A 21,545-nucleotide genomic window follows, 5' to 3' on the forward strand; every position below is an offset into this window, starting at 1 on the left:
CCACCATGCCTAGATAAAGGTGTTAAGTTTTTTTTGTTTTGTTTTTAATTTAATTTTTATTAACATTTTTCATGACTATAAAAAAAATCCCATGGTAATATCCTCCCTCCCCCCCCCACACTTTCCCCTTTGACATTCCATTCTCCATCATATTACTTCCCCATCTCAATCATTGTACTTACATATATATAATAAGGTGTTAAGTTTTTAAGTGAACATTTCTTCTTCTTTTTTTAATGAATTATTTTATTTATTTACTTGAAAGTGACAGAGAGAGAAAGAGGCAGATAGAGAGAAAGAGAGAATGGGCACGCCAGGGCCTCCAGCCACTGCAAAGGAACTCCAGATGTGTGCGCCCCCTTGTGCATCTGGCTAATGTGGGTCCTGGGGAATCGAGCCTCAAACCAGGGTCCTTAGGCTTCCCAGGCAAGCGCTTAACCACTAAGCCATCTCTCCAGCCCAAGTGCGCATTTCTTGTCTTTGCCGAGTGGCTTTTGGTGCAGGGTGTCTTGAGCAGGCCAGGAAGCAAAGCAAACCCACTGGCAAGTTGTCAGCTGGATTTGGACTCTGTCCTCGAGAAGTTCAGGGTGACTTTCGTGTCCCACAGGGGTATGACAGTGTGTGCAGAGCCCTGTGTGCTGAGCAGCATATCCATCCACATAGCCGCCCCTTGAACTCATGGTTGAACACATAGCTTCTGGAGCCATGGCTAGGGGCCAGCCCTCCTGGATGGACACCAGTCCCCACCTCCATCTCTGCCTTCTCTGCAGATGGCTTCACCCCCCTCATGATCGCCTCCTGCAGTGGAGGAGGCCTGGAGACAGGTAACAGTGAGGAAGAGGAGGATGCACCGGCTGTCATCTCGGACTTCATCTACCAGGGTGCCAGCCTCCACAACCAGACAGACCGCACTGGGGAGACTGCCTTGCACCTGGCTGCCCGTTACTCACGCTCCGATGCTGCCAAGCGCCTGTTGGAGGCCAGTGCAGATGCCAACATCCAGGACAACATGGGGCGCACACCACTGCATGCAGCTGTGTCTGCTGACGCACAAGGCGTGTTTCAGGTAGGCAGCACTACCCACTACCCTCAGGGCCACTGGCCTGGTCTGAGGCAATAGTCTACCTAACATGGGACGAGGGAGCCCTGATCCTGACCGTAGTCCAGGCTGGGACAGTTGGTGTCTCTATCCTGGGACCATACATGTCGAAGAAAACCCAGGCTGGGAAGGGTGTCACTTCTCACCTGTGTCTGGGGAAGCTAGCTGGACAAAGTCCACCCAGAAGCCTGAAGGGTCTTCGGGGTGAGGCAGGGGCTCCTCACCCCATCATGACCCTCCAGTCTCAATCCCACTGCTGCAAGTATGCAGCCTTGCTTCTCTCTAGCTGTGGCTGCAGGCTTAGCCTATGGTTGTGGAAAACAGCCTTAGAAGCTGCTGCTCGTAGTTTGCAAAACCTGCCTTTTCTCACCTTGTCCCGGGGCTTGGAGCCAACCAGGGTGGATTTAGGGATTTTGATGGCTGGGTCAGCCCAGACCAACCCTAGTAGCTGACCACTGCTCTCAGTTCTCAGCCTCCAGGCTACCTTGGAGCAAACAAATAAGGGTACAGACCACACATCACATAGTTTGACATTTAATAATTTCTTTTTCCTTTTTTTGTTTTTGGTTTCTTTGAGGTAGGGTCTCACTCTAGCCCAGGCTGACCTGGAATTCACAATTGAGTCTCAGGGTGGCCTCAAACTCACAGCGATCCTCCTACCTCTGCCTCCCAAGTGCTGGGATTAAAGGCGTGTTCCTCCACTCCCAACTCTTTTTCCTTTTTTTAAAATATATTTTTACTTATTTGAAAGAAAGAAAGAGAGAGAGAGAGAGCAAAAGAGAATGGGCACACCAGGGCTTCTAGCCACTGCAAATGAACTCCAGACGCATGTACCACCATGTGCATCTAGCTTACATGGGTCCTGGGGAATTGAACCTGGGTCCTTTGGCTTTGTAGGCAGGCGCCTTAACCACTAAGCCATCTCTCCAACCTTGTTTTCTTAACTTGAATGACACATTGTCATTCTGAGGAAGTAAGAAATCAAAGCCTGTAACCTCAGCAGGGTTGTGAGTTCAAGGCCAGCCTGGAGAAAGGACCCTATTGGCAAAATAAATAAATAAATAAAAAGAGGTTGAGATTAGCCATAAGAAGAAAATCAAATCAAGCCCCAGGGGCAGTTCCCTGCTGGCACTTGGTATGTGGCTGTCCACCTGGTCCCCTTTGCATGTGGACATGGGGATTTAACAAGCTGCAGGAGTCTGGGCAGTACTGCGGGTCCTCACCCAAGTCACCAGCAGGTGGTGACTGTCTCTGTGACAGGCAGGGCAGTGTGCTCAGAGCCCACATGAACAAAGTGCAGTGGAGCGTCATGAGTGGTGTTCCCATCCTGCATTCCCCTGTGACTCCGTGCTAGACTTGTAAGCGTTCATGGTAGCCACAACCACATGTGGTCGTGGTGAGCCCCTCCCATTGAGTGCAGCTCATGTGTCCCATCTTGCCGAGGCTTCTCAGTCTGAGTCACAAGCTAAAGCTAGTCCCAATCTAGTCACTGGCTCCCAGAAAGCACTAGCTCTTGTCTATAGCACCCCTGAATCCTGTCCCTGCCCTGCAGATCCTTCTCCGGAACCGAGCCACGGACCTGGACGCCCGTATGCACGATGGCACCACGCCGCTGATTCTGGCTGCACGCCTGGCTGTGGAGGGCATGTTGGAGGACCTCATCAACTCACACGCTGACGTCAATGCCGTGGACGACCTGGGTGAGTCCGGGCCGCAGCCCGGCGGATAGGGACTGTGGTGAGCTGCTGCGTGGTCAGCCCCAACTCACTCTGGGGTTCCCTTCCAGGCAAATCGGCCCTGCACTGGGCGGCTGCTGTGAACAATGTGGATGCTGCGGTCGTGCTCTTGAAGAATGGTGCCAACAAAGACATGCAAAACAACAAGGTGAGCGAGGGCCAGAGGCACACATGTGTAGACCGCTTAGGGGCATGGTTCATTTTGCTCACCCTTCCCAGAGTAGGTTAAGGACTGGGACAGCAGCAGATCAAGTAGGCCTGCCCTAACTCAGGACACGGGGTGGCTACGCCTCTGCTGTGTTAGCATTACCCAGACTTTGCCTGTCATACACTGTCCTGGGGAGGTGGGGCATAGTGACCCTGGTGGCACAGGTTTAGCCAGGAGGCTGGGGCGGTGGGATGGCTCTGTGCTTCTGGAGACATCTCAGTGCAAATATGAGTGGCCTTCCTCTGGGTGGCCCTGTCCCTTGAGGCTGTGCTGGGCTCCATCTCTTCTTGCCGGCTCCTGGCTCTATGCCTCAGGCAGGTTGCAGATTCACCGCCCGTGTTGGTGCCTCTGAACACGTGGGCTCCACACACCCCAAACTTCAGGTAGCTCGGCTGCATTTGAAGCCAGGGTTGGGGAATGCAACAGGTGTCAGACACTGCTGGACCCAGGACCCGCTCTGTCGTAGTCCATGGCCAGGGGCCTGGAGGATGGCTCTAAACCCTTCTAGCTACCTTCATGGAGGCACGCGGCATGTCCACTGGGCAGAACAGACCATAGGAAGAGCTGAGATGGCAGGGCCACTGGTGACCTTTGGGACAAAAGGTCCTGTGTCCCTAGATCTATTTCAGGGGTTCCTAAGTCTCAAAATGGTGGCAGTAGTTTACATTTGCTAGGTTTTCAGTAGTGTCTCATCCCCCACATACAGGTGAAGCCATGTAGTCTTAGAGCAAAGATCCCACAGACCATCTCTAAGTGCCTACGTCAGCTTAGGCTTAGCCAGGCATAGTAGTACACATGCCTGTGATCCTAGCACCAGGAGGCCAAGGCAGGAGACTCCTGAGCTCCAGGCCAGCATGGGCTACATAGGGAGATGCTGACACTTCTTTTTTTAAAAAAAAATTATTTATTTGAGGGAGAGAGAGAGAGAGAGAATGGGCACACCCTGGCCCTCTAGCCACCACAAATGAACTCCAGACACATGCACCACCCCATGCATATGACTTATATGGGCATTGGGGAATCGAACCTGCATCCCCAAGGCTACTCAGGCAAGTGCCTTAACTGTTAAGCCATCTCTGTAGCCTGCTGTCTAACACTTCTTCCTCAAAAAAAAAATTTTTTAAAAAAAGGCTAAGCCGGGCGCCGTGGTGGTGCACGCCTTCCGTCCCAGCACTCGGGAGGCAGAGGTAGGAGGATCGCCGTGAGGCCACCCTGAGACTCCATAGTGAATTCCAGGTCAGCCTGAGCTAGAGAGAGACCCTACCTTGAAAAATAAAAATAAAATAAATAAATAAATAAAAGGCTAGAGAAATGGCTTGGCAATTAAGGCACTGGCCTACAAAGCTTCAAAGCCAAAGGACTCAGGTTTGGTTCCATAGGACCCACGGAAACCAGGTGGCACATGAGTCTGGAGTTCCTTTGCAATGGCTAGAGGCCCTGGCACACCCATTCCCACCCAGCCCCCGCCTCCTTCTCTGTCTCTCTCAAATAAATAAATAAAAATGAAATATTTTTTTTTAAGAAGGCTCAGGCATGGTAGTGGTAGTTGCTATACGAGGATCTAGATGGGTCCCCCTCTCCCTGTAAGAGGAGGAAGAGAAACCGCCACCCCTTACCCACTCCTCATTCTCAGCCCGGCCATCCGGGTGGCTCAGTAGGTCCCTACACCAGGCTGCGTCCCTCACCCACTTGATGTCTGTTACCACAGGAGGAGACTCCTTTGTTCCTGGCTGCCCGCGAGGGCAGCTATGAGACTGCCAAGGTGCTGCTGGATCACTTCGCCAACCGAGATATCACGGACCACATGGACCGCCTGCCACGTGACATTGCACAGGAGCGCATGCACCATGACATCGTGCGTCTGCTGGATGAGTACAACCTGGTACGCAGCCCCCAGCTGCACAGCACCACCCTGGGCGGCACACCCACCCTGTCGCCCACGCTCTGCTCGCCCAATGGCTACCTGGGCAACCTCAAGTCCACAGCACAGGGCAAGAAGGCCCGCAAGCCCAGCACTAAAGGGCTATCCTGCAGCAGTAAGGAAGCCAAGGACCTTAAAGCACGGAGAAAGAAGTCCCAGGATGGCAAAGGTTGCCTGCTGGACAGCTCAAGCATGCTGTCGCCTGTGGACTCCCTTGAGTCGCCCCATGGCTACCTGTCGGACGTGGCCTCACCACCTCTCCTGCCCTCTCCATTCCAGCAGTCTCCATCCATGCCTCTCAGCCACCTGCCCGGCATGCCTGATACCCATTTGGGCATTGGCCACTTGAATGTGGCAGCCAAGCCTGAGATGGCAGCTCTGGGTGGGGGCGGCCGGCTGGCCTTCGAGCCTGGCCCCCCACGCCTCTCCCACCTGCCTGTGGCATCTAGCACCAGCACAGTCCTGGGGGCTGGCAGCAGTGGAGGAGCTGTGAATTTCACCGTGGGTGCCGCCAGCTTGAATGGCCAGTGCGAATGGCTCTCCCGGCTGCAGAATGGCATGATGCCAAGCCAGTACAACCCACTGAGAGGGAGCGTGGCACCGGGCACGCTGAGCACACAGGCTCCTGGCCTTCAGCATGGCATGGTGGGCCCACTGCATGGCAGCCTCTCCACCAATACCCTGACGCCAATGATATACCAGGGCCTGCCCAACACGCGGCTGGGCACCCAGCCCCATCTGGTGCAGCCGCAGCAGGTGCCGCCGCAGCAGGTGCCGCCGCAGAACTTACAGGTGCAGCCGCAGAACCTGCAGCCATCATCACAGCCGCACCTCAGCGTGGGCTCAGCGGCCACCACTGGGCACCTGAACCGGAGCTTCATGGGTGGGGAGCCCAGCCAGGCGGACGTGCAGCCACTGGGCCCCAGCAGCCTGCCAGTGCGCACCATCCTGCCTCAGGAAAGCCAAGCCCTGCCCACATCGCTACCATCCTCTCTGGTCCCACCCATGACCACTGCCCAGTTCCTGACCCCTCCCTCCCAGCACAGCTACTCTTCCTCCCCTGTGGACAACACCCCCAACCACCAGCTACAGGTTCCCGAGCACCCCTTCCTCACCCCATCCCCCGAGTCCCCAGACCAATGGTCCAGCTCCTCCCCACATTCCAACATCTCTGATTGGTCCGAGGGCATCTCCAGCCCGCCCACCAGCATGCAGTCCCAGATCGCCCACATTCCAGAGGCGTTCAAGTAAACAGCTGCCTGTGGACCCCAGCTTCCGTTCCCAGGCCCTGTTGGCCAGTGTGTCCATCACTCCAGGATGCTGGGGGCAACCAAAAGAGCTTTTTTTAAAAAAAAAAGAAAAAGAAAAAAAGGAAAAAAGAAATGTTTTTATACAAAAGAAGAGAACAAGAATTTCAATTTTTTTTTTTAGTATTTATTTATGTACTTTTATTTTACACAAAAAACACTGCCTTTTTATTTATATGTACTGTTTTCTATGGCACCAGGTAAAAGCTTTTTATCTGTTCCAAGAAAATAAACCAGTTTTCAGAGACTTAATTTTCCTGGTTAAGGTGAAGATCCCTGTGTGTCTGTAAAATATGAACAGAGATTCATGGTTTATAAATGCTGTTTATTTATTGATTGCTTCTTTTTAAAAATCCCAAAAGAACTCATGCTGGAGAAGGGAAGTTTGAACCTGCACTGTGCAGAATGCCCTGAGCCCCGCCTCTCCCCAGATGTCCTCCACACACCCGCTTCTCCTTCCTCTTGGTGTCCTCTGCTGTTTATAGTAGACGTGTCTAGAGACAGAAACAAAACCTTCATACCTTGGGCACGCAGATTCATTTGTATCTGAAACAGGAAACAAGTAACATGACATGGTTTATACATCTTGTTGTTTCTGAAGCCACCAAAATGTGCTTTTAAAAAACTGTGTTCTTGGCATGTACCGAGACAGAGCGCGTTGCCTGGTACCAGTCATGAATCTTTGTTTTGGTTCAGTGTTACGTAGTGTTTGTTGGTCTTCCCTGCAGCCAAACCCCGCTGCTCCCTTCCTGACCTTCAGAGCATCTCCTAAAGCCATTGACTGGTGCAGATACACCCATGTGGAGGAAGCCTACCTTCTGGGGAAGGACACTGCCTGGGCTGACCCAATCAAGGGTCCCCGAGCCACACCTTAAACAGCATCATCCAAATTCAGCGGAGACTGGACCTGGGCCTGGGCTCGAGAGACCTGACCATTGAAGGGATTCTTGTGTATGCAGCAGACTGACCAGAGCAGCCTGTGTTGACATCTTGGAGCTATAAGGGCTATATCCTCTGGGCCTTGACTGCTGTGGGTGGGGATGCACCGTGCCCAGCCCCGGAGGGTGCTGGAGGGTGGCATGGAGCCTTGCTTTAGGGCCACTCCTCCTGGCTCAGGGTGGTGCTCCCCCAGAGAAGCAGCAGATCCTTGCAGTTTTCAAGTATAAGCCTGTGGCAGAATAAATGTCTGTAAATACATGTTTAAAGGTGGATTTTGTTTAAAAAATCTAAAGGAACAGGTCTGTCCTGTGTGGAGCTGATAAGGAATGTATGTGTGGCTCAGCTCAGTGTGACCCAGGCCTCATGACCTGCAGCTGCCTGAAATGTAGCTCCTAAGAGCACAACCCAGGACGGCTCTACTGCCGCCCTCCACGCACCCCCCTCCCTGAGTGTTGGGGGACTTGCCCAGGGGCAGGCCCTGCCTCCTCAGGGCAGCTCCTGGCTGTTGGGGGGGGGCAATGTTTGTGCCACCCCTAGTGGGCATGACCAAACACATCCTAAGATGTGGATTCTTAACTGTGTTTTATAGAGTGTAGTTTACAGAAAAAGGAAACTTAAAAAAAAAAAAAAAACATTATCTACATGCAAAACTGTAGATAATGAAAGTGTATTTTTTTTCATCTTTTTTGTTAACTAATTTTCAATAAAAATAATGCTCATGGTCGTTGAGATTTTGCTAAACTTGGGAGTGCTGAGTGGCTTGCTTTGGGATGGGTAGCAGAGGAAGGGCCGCTCTGCTCTGAGAGAGTGGGAGTCTTTGGGCCCCTTCTGGCAGGAGAGCAACGGAATGGTTGCCCTGACTGCTGGGCCCTGGGGACATAACCATTCTCAGAAGTTCCAAGGTGTGTGCAGCCCACCCAGACCAGACACTGAGCAGGGAAGCGGGAACATAGCTGCTAGCAGAGCTGATGCAAGACCCTGTGGGGTGGAGGGAGCTCATTTGGACCCACTGGCAGAATCTTTCCATCCCCCATCAGCTCACACTTCCCCCACCAGTTACAGAGCAGTCAAGACACCTCACTCATCTAGCCCACAGCCCCAGAGTGCCTGGCAGTAGACAGGAAGGGGCACGAGGAGGGGCCTGGGGCCGCAGTGGCCAGATGAAGCTGGAGAAGCAAGCATGTGAGCAGAGTAGCGTCAGGCTAGGCAAGATGAGTCTGGAAGGTCTGTGAACCAAAGAGGGCAAGCCGGCTGCGCACCGCAGAGGCAGCTTGGTCCTGAGCCATGTTCCTGGGAGTCCAGGACCTGAGCAGGCTCGGGTCAATTTCCCTCCAGCCTGGGCCCTCTCCACCTGGCCACACACCACACGGAATCTCAACCCAAAGGGTCAAGGTGGGGAGTGTGATGTTCGCCCCCAGGCCTTGGACATCTGAGGGCAAGTGCGAACCCAGTGCAGATGCCCTGTCCTGGAGGCTCTGTGCTGTACACCAGGACAGCCGAGGGGGGCCAGAAGACCTAGAAGGTCTGTTCACACTCAGGATTATGGTAAGTGGTCTGATTTTTGTCTTTAAGGGGAAGAAGTCAATCTTCCACCCAGAGACACCCCCCTTCCCCCCCCCCCCACACAGAGCATCCTCCATGGAAACGGTCGAGTAAAAGGGCTCAACTGATGTCAGCTGCTGACTGTAGCCTGTCCTCCCTGGGATGGCTGAACCATTGGGCACACATTTGGAACTTGGAATCCTCCCATCTTACCTCCCAAGGTGCTGGGACTCTAGGTGTTTGCCATCACAGCTGGTGAGTGCCATCATATCTGGACTTCCGTGGTTTGAATAGTGAAAAGTGCATGGTTGGAGTCAGGTGTGGTGGCACACACCTGGAATCCTGGCCCTTGGTATGCTGAGGCAAGAGGATCACCATGAGTTTGAGGCCAACCTAGGCTACATAGTTCAGGGGTAGCCTGGGTTACATGGAAAGACCCTATCTCAAAACAAACATACAAGCCAGGCATGGTGGCGCACGCCTTTAATCCCAGCACTCGGGAGGCTGAGGTAGGAGGATCGCTGTGAGTTCGAGGCCACCCTGAGACTACATAATGAATTCCAGGTCAGCCTAGGCTAGAGTGAAACCCTACCTCATAAAAACAACAACAAAATACACAAGCTAACATCTGTAAATCAGCCCAGGTTGCCCACTCACCCTCCTAAGCTGCGTTTTTCATTTTGTTTTTTTCCCACAGCCGCCTGTGTAGTTCTGAAGTGGTGGGGCCCTGTCTCTGAGGGAGAAGGGCTTCCTCAGCCCCTTGAGGTTATTCAGTGAAGCACCCGACAACAGAAATGACCCACATAGGCCATTTAAAATATTTCAATAGTCATATATAAAATGCAAAAAGAAAACAGGTGTTTATATATTTTAATGACATCTCAGCTCATTCCATTAATCCACAGCTAGTCATTTAACTATTAGTCAATGTCATCATCATTGGAAGTCACATTCTTTTTGTTTTTGGTAGTGTCTGAAACTCTGTTTCACACCTCAAGTTGGACCAGCCACACTGCAGGTGCATATGGCTACTATCCCAGACAGCACAAGATTTAGAATCCAAAAGAAAATCAAGGTGACCTCCAGGCATCTCTGCCAGCAGCACAGAGAATTAAGGCATGGAGCTGAGCATGGTGGCACACCCTGGGATCACGGCTCTTGTGAGAAGAAGGGAGGAGAACGGGGGAGTGGACACTTTCAGGAGTGTGGGAGATGGAGGCAGGGGGACGGGTGAGTGGACATTTCAGGAGTGTAGATGACTCCAAAGTAGCCACATCACTGAAAAAACACCTCACCCCAGCATGGACGACTTTCCCATAGCTGCGTACGTGGAGTCCTCCCATGGATTAACCCCCCCCCCACGCACACACACTGTATCCTCTAGCACCCCCAAGACCATGCGCTGTTGGGATAGAATTACATACAGCTGGCAGGGAGGCACAGAAGGGAGCCGCTGAATCTCAGGTGAGGGTCCAGTGACCTTCCCAAGCCCTTTCTTCTATAAGGAATGTGAACAGGTCCAGTGTGGAGGGTCTCTTATGGGTAGTCACAGCTGTTCTGTTGAAGATGGTAGTGGCTGTCATGCACGAAGAACAGTCACACAACATTGTGGGCTGCTTTTCAGTGCCAGAGTGACCAAGTCTCCAGAGGACAGACAACTCATATCAGATATGCAATGCAGCATCAGACACAGAGCTGTAGAAAGAGCACAGAGAATTATAGAAGCATCATACTTAATGAGCTTGCACCCTGTGCTGTGGGGTCCAGGAGTGAGCCACCAAAGGTCAAGGTTGTGTGAAGACTAAACACCTATGGTCTGTCAATGGTGCCTTACCAGGAAGCATGTGGCATACCTAAATTATTATTCCTCCTCCTCCTCCTTTTCCTTTTTCTCTTCTCCTTTTTTACATTTTATTTGCAAGCAGAGAAACAGTGAGAGGGAGAGACAGAGAGTATGGGCATCCCAAGGCTTCTTGCCACTGCAACCACATTCCAGATGCATGCATCACTTTGTGTTTCTGGCTTTACCTGGGCACTGGGGAGTCAAACCCATGCCATCAGTCTTTGTAAGCAAGCACCTTTAACCATTAAGCCATCTCTCCAACCCCCTACCTAAATTCTTTTGTTTTTAAATCTTATCTTTTTTATGTATTGAGAGAAAGAGGCAGATAGAAAGAATGGGCATGCCAGGGCCTCCAGCCACTGCAAACAAACTCCAGACACATGCACCACCTTGTGCATCTGGCTTATGTGGGTTCTGGGGAACCAAATCTGGGTCCTTAGGCTTCACAGGCAAGCACCTTAACTACTAAGCCATCTCTCCAGCCACTACCTAATTCTTTTTATTATTTTTTTTTTTGAGAGAAAAAGAGGAAGAAAGGAGAAAGAGAGAGAGAGAATGGGTGCGCCAGGACCTTCAGCCTGCTGGGAACAAACACCAGATGCTTTCACTCTCTTGTGCACATGTGTGACATTGTGTGCTTGTATCACTGTGCATCTGGCCATGTCGGACCTGGAGATTTGAACATAAGTTCTTAGGCTTCACACGCAAGCACCTTTACTGCTAAAGCCATCTCTCTAGCCCTGAACTGAATATTTAATCTCTACTAACCCCTCTCCTTATCTAGAGAGGGAAAGGGGAGAAAAATGGCCACTGATCTTGGCCATTGATGGCCATGTGGAGAGGAGTGACATGGAACAAAGTCCTAGGCCCTTAAAAGCACAGTTACCAGCTCCCACACAGCTGATGGTTAGGTCTCTGAGGTCAGGGCTTGACAAACCATCTTGTGTAACTCCATTAAGCTCAGCTCAAGGAGCATTTACTGAGCTCCTGCTGTCTTCAGTAAGCTCAGTGTCTCTAGTCCAGAGGTCAGTGTTTCTCCTGAGATCTTTAGTGAGTGAGCTCAGGGTGTCCCTGACACCAATGGCCAGGGTCCTTGCTGCCTATCTGGGTGGATTTAGTGATGGCTCTCTGCCTCCCCCTGCTGGCACCATTCTGTCAATGTACCTTTGGCCAGTGGCTACTTGTGATGGGGAGATGGGAACTTGAACCTCGTACTCACCCAGCATTCCTGTTCATCCATGTTACAGATGGGGAGACATAATTTCAAGGAGGTGTGTGTTTCATCCAAATTTACCCACATGAGCCAGAGCTGGGTGACTCCCAGACACCCATGAAGAGGTTACCTTTCAAAGGACTGGGAGGGTCCATTCACCCATACCACCCAGCAGAGTCACTTTAAATACAGAAACCCATGCTTATGGAGGGACAGATGTGGCAGGCCACTTTTCCAGGAGCCCAGAGCACAGCTGGGCGGCACCCTTCAGACACTGGAAGTCCTTCTGGCTCTCTGAGGCCTTTGTCCCTTCCTTACCCACAAACCCCAGGCCAACTCTGCACCTGCGATGTAAATCACTACCCCTGGGCTGGAGAAATGGCTTAGTGGTTAAGCGCTTGCCTGTGAAGCCTAAGGACCCCGGTTCGAGGCTCCATTCCCCAGGACCCACGTTAGCCAGATGCACAAGGGGGTGCACACGTCTGGAGTTCGTTTGCAGTGGCTGGAGGCCCTGGCGCGCCCATTCTCTCTCTCTCTCTCTCTCTCTCTCTCTACCTGCCTCTTTCTCTGTCTGTCACTTTCAAATAAGTAAATAAAAATAAACAAAAAGTTTTAAAAAAAAAATCACTACCCCTTTTTCAAACTCCTGCCCTGATGCCGTGCCTGGCTGCCTGCGTGACCGCTGCTTGCTGCCCCAAGTGCTGCAGAGCAGGTGCAGCGTGCGGCATGTCTGTCCTGGGGCTTCCCCTGGAGTGGGCTCTAATCACCAGTCTGCCTAGGGTGGCCACAGCTGTTGTCTCAGGTAGGCCACACTGATTAAGTCACTCCCAGCTGAAAAGCTCCCCCCCCAGAGGCCCCCTAGTTTCACGTATCTCCCTTAGCAGGCCTACAGGGCCCCTCCACACCACGGGCCCCCTTCCCTTGCCTTGCAGAAAGAAGCTACACTGACTGTCCACTTCAGACCACAGAGCTTCTGCCCCTCCTCCGGCAAGAACCTCATGGTCTTCCACCCTCCCCCAACTGCAGCTTCTAACTGCCTGGCTCAACCCCATCCCAGCCCTAGCAGTGTGTGCCACACCACAGAGGCTCTGTAAACTCTTGTGTGCTGTGATGCGAAGACCACAGTGGAGGTCTTAGGCCATTCTCCTGCTTGTCTATGGCCCTGAGTTGGTGGGAAAGCCACGTCTGCCTCATGTGTTCCTCATCCCTAATGCATGCTTGCCACCTTATATGGTCAGTACTTGGCTCCACAAGTCAAGAGAACCCACCATGGGCCAAGCCTGTTTCAAGACACCAGGAATGCAAGAAAGCAGCACGGGGCAACGCGAGCCTGGTGGCAGTGAAGTTAGCATGCATCACACCCAGTGGGGACCAGGGAATGGTCTGGGGTGGATTCTGAACCTTTTGTCACCCCATGAGAATGGTTCCAAAACAATTTTGTTTGATCTTTTGAAGTAAGGTCTTGCTCTAGCCCAGGCTAACCTGGAATTCACTATATAGTCTCAGGGTGGCCTCGACCAAAAGACGCTCGAGGAAGCCTAGGACAGGTTGACTGCCATCTGCCCTTACAGGTCAGGACATGGATGGGCCTTGGGTTTCTAGCTTCTAGACTCTTGTACTAGCTGGGTGGTATAACTAGCCAATCACTGCTAAAGTCATCTTATCTGTGTTCTGCCAGACAGGCGGGCACCTAAGGGAAAGCGTGTCCACTCCTGCTTGGAGGAGGGACAGACTGGGCTCCGTTCCCAGCAGCCCAGCACAGGAGTGCACTGTGAGGGCTTCTCGGATGAGGGTGTCCACTGACCAATGTCAGCCATGGGAAGGGCCAGACAGGGTGGAAAGAAGTACAGCTTTGCTCCACACCACCACAGAATATCCACAGGGCCTCAAATACTGAGCACAGAGGACAGACCGTGAGGTGGGTCACTGTGCAGGGACTGTGCCTTGCTCTACAGGATGGCCTTTGTGCTGTGAGCATGTGGAAAAGTACAGCAGACCTGAGGTTCCTTCCATGCTGCCCACCATCAACCCCAGGGGCATGGACCTCTTTCTCCTAACCCAGCCTGGCCACATGCTAGCCACCCTGGGCAGCACACCTGTCACTGCCTGCATATTTATAGGACCTGGGAGCAGTTGCCACAGAACCAACCATAAGGCACAGCTTTTTTTTTTTTTCCTGTTCAACTACTCTGTACTCAGCCTATTGCCTCCTTTTCCAGGAAGCCCTCCTTGCTGGCTCTTTCCACCACTGGGGCCCTAACATGCTTTGGCTTAGACCACTCAGCCAGCTCTGACTCCCAAAAGCTGCCACTTCCCCTCCTCTCCCATCTCTGCATGAAGGTCTGTGTCGGGGGCTGATCCCAGCACCAGGCATGGAGCAGGCACAAATCACCAAGAACATCTGACTTTATGCCCAGCAGGAGTGAGGGTCAGAGGCTCAGGGCCAGGAGCCACTGTGCTTTTAGGGATATAGCAAATAAATAAATAAATAAAAAGCCAGCTCCACGTGGCAACCTGGCTGGAGAAGGCCCAGAGCCCTAGGCCGGGGATGTCAAGTGCACAGTGTCTAGGCCAACACCATCCCATATAACTCTACTGTGAGTTACACGTGGAATTTTGTATTTCCTGGTTGCAGCAAAGGAAAAACCCAGGTGAAATGACTTTTAACAAGGTGCTTTTATTCAAGCCAACATAGCCAGAATACTGTCATTTCCACATGCAGTAAACACCACGGGACACTAAATGCTTTGCAACCCAGTGTATTTCATATTGACAGCCCAGTTCAGTATGGACTAGCTACATGTCAAGCGCCCCAGACAGTAAGAGGTACTGGGAGAGGCTGACTGGGTGGAGGCACTGACAGAACATGACCAGGCGCTGCAATGACAGGGACAGGGGACTGCTGGCACAGCTTCCTTGCACACAAGCCCCGTGTCCTTGTAGGCTGGTCATAGCTTCATACTAGATGCTGGGTCCAGGGAGCTGCAAGGAGCTGGAGACTTCTGTGTCTGGCTTTCAAGGATGACTGGGAGAGAGGCTGGAAGGGGGCATATCCAGGAATACCTACGGTAGTGGTGGTGGAGGGTATTTTCCACTTCATCTTGGAGGCAGCCTAATGCTCAGAGAGGTTAAGGAAGTCAACAGAGCAGAACATGTAAGGTGCAGGCTGGACCTTTAGACAGGGGTTTGAGTCACCTGAGCCCTGGCCCTATGGCCCAGAGGCCAGAAGAGCTATGCAGGACACCAGCCTCTAAGCAGTGAGCTCTGTCTCCACCTTAGGAGGACAGAAAGAGCAGCTCCAAGGCCAAGAAGGGACTAGATTAAGACTCAACTCAGCTATCTCTCTGCACTGGGGGGAACTGACATTTCACACGGATTCACCTACTGTACCTTTTCTCTAGGTTTTGAGCCACCAGGGCTCCAAGGCCGTTTGGAACAAAACTTGAGAAGTGAGTCCCGGAGGTTAAGATTTCCTCTGTGTGTCTCTCTGCTGGCAAGAGTGGGCAGCTGTGTGCGGTGGGGGGGAGGGAGGTAAGGGTGCATGTCTACATGTCAGCATTCAGAAGGCTGAGGCAGAAGGATCTGGGCGACACAGTGAGACCTGGGCTCGAATAACTATTGGGGGGGGGGAGCTCTCACAGACGTCCTAACAGGATGGAGGAAGCAGTGGGTGGAAGCTCTGAGACTGGAGTTACTGCTTTCTCGTAGAGGCCCAGGCCTGAGTCTACCACGTGTTCTCCCGTGTTGAAAGGTGTTGAAAGCGTTTGGGAAATGTGGTTCGTGAAAGGCAAATGTTAGCTTTGCAGAGTGGCCCACAGTGCCACGTCAGACAGGCTGAAACTGGCCTGCAGCGCCCGCGGCTCTGCCTGCGTGGCCCGCTCCCTGGCCAGCGTCACTACGACTCCCTCCTCCTAACCAGCCTCCGGGTTCACCGGTGACCAGGCGGCCTCAGTAGTAACCACGCCCGGGTTCGACCGAAGGTTCTCAAGAGCAGGCTCTTCTTGGCAGCGTGCAGGTGAGTGGGCCGGGCATGATGGTGCCTCATCTCCCCTCTGATAGCACCCACCTTTCTCCGGAGATGATCACCGAGCTCAGCACCCCGCAGGAGGAACCGCGGACGGCCAGCTTGCGGACCTCCGAGGCGGCCGGGCCCAGCGCTCCGCCCGAGGTCTGAGCAGCGACCCACCGGTAGGACTCTTGCGATGGTAAGATAGAGAGTGAGCGAGCCACTGAGGATCAGGGAAGGCAGGACCAGGCACCGACCCCGCAGCCACTTTCCCAGGCTAGCGAGCAGCTAGCAGGCTGCACATCTGGCAAACCCCACCTTCGCAGGGCAAAGCCTGCGGCGGAGGCAAACTGTAACTAGGCAACCAGTTGTGGAGGGGGGGGAGGAAGGGAGGGTCCGCGCACGCGCGGGCACAGTTCGCCGTAGGCACCCGCTGGGCAGAGAAAAGCAACTGTGGCGCATGCGCAGTCGCGTCCGCCGGCGTCCAGGAGCGTTCAACAGAAACATGGCAGGAGGAGGGGGCGGGCGAGTAAGCTCGCTGAGGTTCTCCGCTGTTGGGAGAAGTAGTCGTTCTCGGTGGGTGGAGCCGCTGGCATGTCTTTCAAGACTGATTCTCCCTTGGGATCTCGACTGAACAATCTTGTATCCTCAGGTTCTAAAACAAAAAAAAAAAAAAAAAAAAAAAGCGATCAGAGTGCGAGTCACGACCGGCGTAACCAGGACGACGTCTGGAGGCGGTGCCGGCGCCCCCGGCTGGGGCAGGTGGGTGACGAGCGGGGCTACGGGGGCGGGGCCGTAAAAAAAATGACAGACATCGCGAGAGGCGGGGCCAGTCAAGGGGGCAGGGCGAAGGGGATGAGGCGGAGAAAGATTGGACGAGAGATAGGGGAGGAGCCAGAGGGGGCGTGTCTAAGGAGTGAGGCGGGGCAGAAGTCTGGGAGGGGCGGGGCCAAGAGGAGAGCGCAGATGTGAGGCGGAGAATGATTGGATGAGGTCGAGAGGCGGGGGTGATGTAAGGGGCGGGGCGCGCCGCTGACGTCGTCGCGGGACACGTCGGCGGCGCTGCGTCCGGAGCCGGATGTGCCAAGATGGCTGCAGTGGCTGCCGGGTACGAGTTCGTTGCCGCCGCCGCCGCCGCCGCCGCCGGGTGGGCTTTGACCCTAGGCGTGTGAGGTTTTGGCCGCCGCTGTGCGGGTGAGGGCTGAGCGCGCGGAGGAAAAGCGGTGGCCGGCAGGCTGGGCGCGAGGCTGCGGAGGGCCCGGCCGGGTGTGGTGCGCTACGGGCCTAGGCCCCCCAGCGGGCGGGAGCGTCCTGGGAGACGCTGCCGGGCCGGGTGAAGGCGGTAGAGTCCTCGGCCGCCTGGTGCGGAGACGCCGGGCGCGGAGGGCGAGGGCGGGACGCGGCCCGTGTCGTCTTGATGCGCTTGTCCCGAGGAGTCGGGCAGGGTTTGCGGTCACTGTCCTGCCTGTAGGGCGCTCCCGGGATCTGGGCTACTGGAATTGGTCGGGCCGTTCTGAGCTGGGGAAGGAAGGGTGCGTTTTAGCATGGCCAGACAGGAACGCCTCGAAAGAATCCTGCAACTTTACAAAAGGAAGCAATGCGTAGGACACTTCTGCTCTGGTGTGGCGTGGCTGGTATTTTTTTTTTTTTTTTTTTTGCGTGAAGGTTCTGAAGGTAATTGATCGTTGTTGGCCGGAAGACTTTTCTTTTCCTTCCCTTGAGCTGTGCTGGTGATGGGGCACATTTGAACCAGTTTTGCTTACTTGTAATTTCTTGGCGGGGTGAGCGGGATGTCGCAAGGGAGATCGAGGACTGTGTGCCTTTCTGTCAAGAGTTAGAGGAATGCGGACATGTCCATGGAGCATCCAGACGCATGGAGTCCACGCAGAATCGGCTTTTGCTGCTCCGTGTACCGACGTTTTTTTAAATGGCCTGTAGAATGGTTCACATTAAATTTTTTTCTCAAATGCATGCGATGCAGGTGTTAACCACTGGCATTCTCCGTTCCTAGATGTGGCGGTCACAACAAACACTTCCCGCTGTCCCTGCCCGGTACTGTTGCAAGTACCAGCAACAAAGCAGCCTCCCTGCACTCCTTCCCATCTCCCTCTTTAGGGTTTCAGTGCTGGTATCTTGCAGATAAGAAGCAAAATAGCGATTTCTTTCTGTACTTCTGCTTTGGTTGCACTTCGTGACCTTTAGTGAATGTCCAAAACACTGGAAGTTTTTTCTTTGAGATACTGTGCAGATTTTAATGATTCCTTCTTGCCTCTGTAAACACTGGGGAATGTCAATGTGTCCTGGTAGGTCCCCCTGCTTTTAGTAGTGTGTAGTTCCTTATCTGCCCCTGCCTTCTTCAGCTAAATCGTTTTGGTTCAGATTTTCACCTGGAAGAGGCAGAGTTTAGTCTGATAGGTGTGTCACTAGCCCTCACCATGAGAGAAGTGCCTGGCAGCGTGGAGCTCACTGCCTTTTCTGGGTACTCCTTTGGTTTTACACACAGCTGTAGGCCAGTGACGTGAGAGGAGGGGAGTCATTCAAAATCCCGTAGTCCCATAGACAGATTCACACTTAGAAGGTCTTGCATAAGCGCTCCTGCAGATGTGAGGCAGTGGAACTGAAGAGCTGAGTTTACGAATAATACTTCTTCAGTAGCAGCAGGTCTCTGAGATAGGTGCTTTTCTTTTTTTCGAGGTAGGGTCTCGCTGTCGCTGTAGCCCAGGCTGACCTGGAACTCACTTGGTAGTCACAGGGTGGCCTCGAACTCACAGCCATCCTACCACTGCCTCCCAAATGCTGGGATTAAAGGCATGCGCCACCACGCCCGGCTCAGGTGCCTTTTGAAATTTAGCTGACTGACTGAACAGAATGAAAATTTCCATAATCCTGAGATAAATGATAGGTGGTTCATTTTTTTCTATCAGTGAATTGAGAAGATTAAAAGAATATTGTTCAAGTCACAAGATTGTTCCAGTGATATTGGCACATTTCTGAAAAGCTCTCAGCTGGAGAGTGTGGGGACTGGGGGTATTCCTCAGCATGTGATAGTTGGCTCATAAAACAGTTGTTAGTCCATTAACATTGAGAAAATAATTGTGAGTTTCTACAAAGGAAATATTTAAGTATAAACATGTTCAACTTTAATTCTGATGAGTGGCAATAAGGATTAGGCCCTCTAATCTACAGTGAGTAGGCTTGTATATGATTAAACTTTTGGAGAAACATTTTTGCTGATTTATTGTATGGACTTGTATTGTATGAACTTCAGAAAGAGAAGTAGCTGTTCTTAACCACCCAGCTGGATGCCCAGTCTAGTGACACCTGATGAGTCAGCCCTGTGCCCTGTTTTGTTTTGTACTGTATTTAAATTTTTTGTTGTTGTTGTTAACTGCTTAGGATTGTTGAATCTTATGCTGAGGAATAACCTTGGCTGCCTGTTGCTCTTGGCAGGCAAGTTTCAGGAGGGACTTGGGAGCCCATGTGTCCTGTCTATGGGTACATAGTTGCTGTGTTCGTGGTGGCTTTGCAACTGGTTGGACAAATTAGGAGTGAAGGCAGCAGCTCTCCTTCTACTGGTCCCTAAAGTGAAGCTGCACTTGTTCTTTTAACATGACATCTGAAAGCCAGGCGTAATGGTGCACACCTCAATCTCAGCACTTGGAAGGCAGAGGCAAGAAGATTGCTGTGAGTTCGAGGCCACCATGCCCACCTAAATGTGTAGCTCAAGCCAATCTCTTAACTCCTGATCCTTCTGCCTCCACCTCTTCAACAGTTTCCTACCAGCATGTGCCACCACACTTGGCTGTTTTTTCTTTTCTTTTTTTTTTGGGGGGGGGGTTGAGATAGGGTTTCACTCTAGCTTAGGCTGACCTGGAACTCACTATGTGGTCTCAGGGTGGCCTCGAACTCAGGGTGACCCTCCTACCTCTGCCTCCTGAGTGCTGGGATTAAAGGCGTGCACCACTATGCCCGACTTGTTTTTTCTTTTAACCTGAATATCAGGAAAATTTCTAGGGACACAATATGCATCTGCAAAGAGATGTGTGGATTAAACTCCGTTTGGTCTGTTTTTCACAGGGATTAGCTAAAACATCTCCTGAAGGTTGTACTAGGATGTAGTGTGGACTCTTCTGGGAAGAAGCCAGCAAGTGCTTGCTCTCCCAGGCAGGACACCCCCAACAGACTAAGGCTGATTCCAGCAGAGTTCACCCTGGAGCTTGCTTACAGAGCGTGACCCCCAGAGCAGCCATAGCATCAAAAAGTCTCATCACTGCTTGGACAAGGACCTCCTTAGCGTTGCAAGGATGACATTGTCTGTCCCTTGATCTTCTTTCTATCCTCTAAATACTTTGTCCCAAGAATCCTAGACCTTATGCATCATTGCATACAGCTGCACAGAGAGCACCTCAGATCTCAGGTGAAGGAATAATGATTCTCTGCCCTCCTCCTCGGGGGAATGTCAACAGGCCTGACAATGAGAGCCTCTCGTGAGTGCTAGCACTTGCTTCTGATACAGATGCCAGTAGTTGTTTTTCCTTAGATTGACTGTGTCACACAACCTAGGGAGGACAGGTGCAAGGAAAAGGACTTTAAGGTGTCAACCTTGAATTTGACTTGAAAGAACAAGTTAAGTACTATTTCTTACTCAAAATGAAAAGCAGGGGCTGGCTGATAGCTTGGGGGTTAAAGGCTGTTGCTTGCAAGGTCTATTGACCTGGGTTTCATTCCCCAGTATCCATGTAAAGCCAGACCACAAGAAGTAGCACATATATCTGTCACTTGTTTGCAGCAAAAAGAAATTCTGTTGTGCGTGTACACACATGCACATGCATGCATGCACACAATTAAAAAGTAGCAACTGAAAACATAGGATTTTGCCCCTTTCTAAATTTTTATTTATTATTTGCAAGCAGAGAAAGAGGGAGAGAATGGGTGCACCAGGACCTCTAGCCACTGCAGACAAACCCAATACATGTGCCACTTTGTACATCCCCATTCTTACATGGGTGCTGGGGAATCAAACCAGGTGGTTAGTCTTTGCAGGCAAGTGTCTTAAGCACTGAGCCATCTCTCTAGCCTGATTTTTTTTTTTTTTTCCCTCCCTTTCTTTTCTGGAAGAGGTTTATTGGTGATCTGCTGGTTGGAAATGTCAGTTCAGTTCCACAGTTTTAAAAGTGATGTAAATTTTTCTTGGGATTTTTATTCCTAGTCTATTTACAAATTCAGTGGCCAAAGGCAACTTTCACTGTTGCAAAGGAAATGCAGTCATACAAAAATAAGACATTTAATGTGATAGACATGCTGAGATAAAGTTCAGTAGCTGTTATAACTGTATAATGTTTAGACTGTTGTTTTCCTTTCCAGATTTAAAATTAACCTGTACAAAAGTATGACTTATGGGGCTGGGAGATAGCTCAATTAATAAAGCACTTATCTTGCAGTCTCAAGATTAGGACAAGAGTTTGGTCCCCATTATCCCACTAAAATGTTGGGTGTGGGAGGTGGAGATAAATGGATCCCTGGAGCTTGCTGGCTAGCTACTTTAATCTAGTGGATGGGATCAAGGCCAGGGAAAAAGGAAGAAAGGTGATGGTGTACCTGTGGGTAACACCCAGCATTGTCACCTGGCCTTTACACATATAAGCAGGCGTACACACACAAATGCATGCATGTATACATGCACACACAGAGTATGATAAGTTTTCTTCTAAATAGCAAAGTTGGTTCTTTG

General features: G+C 51.9%; 2 protein-coding genes and 1 long non-coding RNA gene across 10 annotated transcripts in view; 2 read left to right on the forward strand and 1 right to left on the reverse strand.

Moving 5' to 3' along the window:
• Notch1 (notch receptor 1) overlaps positions 1 to 7,951 on the forward strand; it is a 54,725-nt gene extending 46,774 nt beyond the window's left edge. The window contains exons 31-34 of the mRNA XM_004654073.3: positions 771 to 1,066; positions 2,652 to 2,799; positions 2,886 to 2,983; positions 4,752 to 7,951. Coding sequence (XP_004654130.2) covers positions 771 to 1,066; positions 2,652 to 2,799; positions 2,886 to 2,983; positions 4,752 to 6,215 — 2,006 coding nt within the window. The 3' untranslated portion in view covers positions 6,216 to 7,951. The remainder of the gene's footprint in view (positions 1 to 770; positions 1,067 to 2,651; positions 2,800 to 2,885; positions 2,984 to 4,751) is intronic.
• Positions 7,952 to 9,604: 1,653 nt separating this feature from the next.
• On the reverse strand, positions 9,605 to 16,556 carry LOC123455751. The gene is made up of 2 exons (XR_006634123.1): positions 15,875 to 16,556; positions 9,605 to 10,447 (listed from the first exon to the last, which is right to left on the reverse strand). It is a non-coding gene; the product is annotated as an uncharacterized LOC123455751 (long non-coding RNA).
• Sec16a (SEC16 homolog A, endoplasmic reticulum export factor) overlaps positions 16,310 to 21,545 on the forward strand; it is a 39,946-nt gene continuing 34,710 nt past the window's right edge. For 2 of the 8 annotated variants that reach the window (XM_045137195.1, XM_045137220.1), the window contains exon 1: positions 16,310 to 16,576. The gene's annotated coding sequence lies outside the window, so the exon portion shown is untranslated. Of the gene's footprint in view, positions 16,577 to 16,875; positions 17,009 to 21,545 lie in introns of those variants that run through there. The other 6 variants (XM_045137230.1, XM_045137237.1, XM_045137243.1 and 3 more) reach the window with 4 other exon arrangements.

This window comes from Jaculus jaculus, chromosome 1, assembly GCF_020740685.1.
Source record: "Jaculus jaculus isolate mJacJac1 chromosome 1, mJacJac1.mat.Y.cur, whole genome shotgun sequence".
Classification (NCBI taxonomy): domain Eukaryota; kingdom Metazoa; phylum Chordata; class Mammalia; order Rodentia; family Dipodidae; genus Jaculus; species Jaculus jaculus.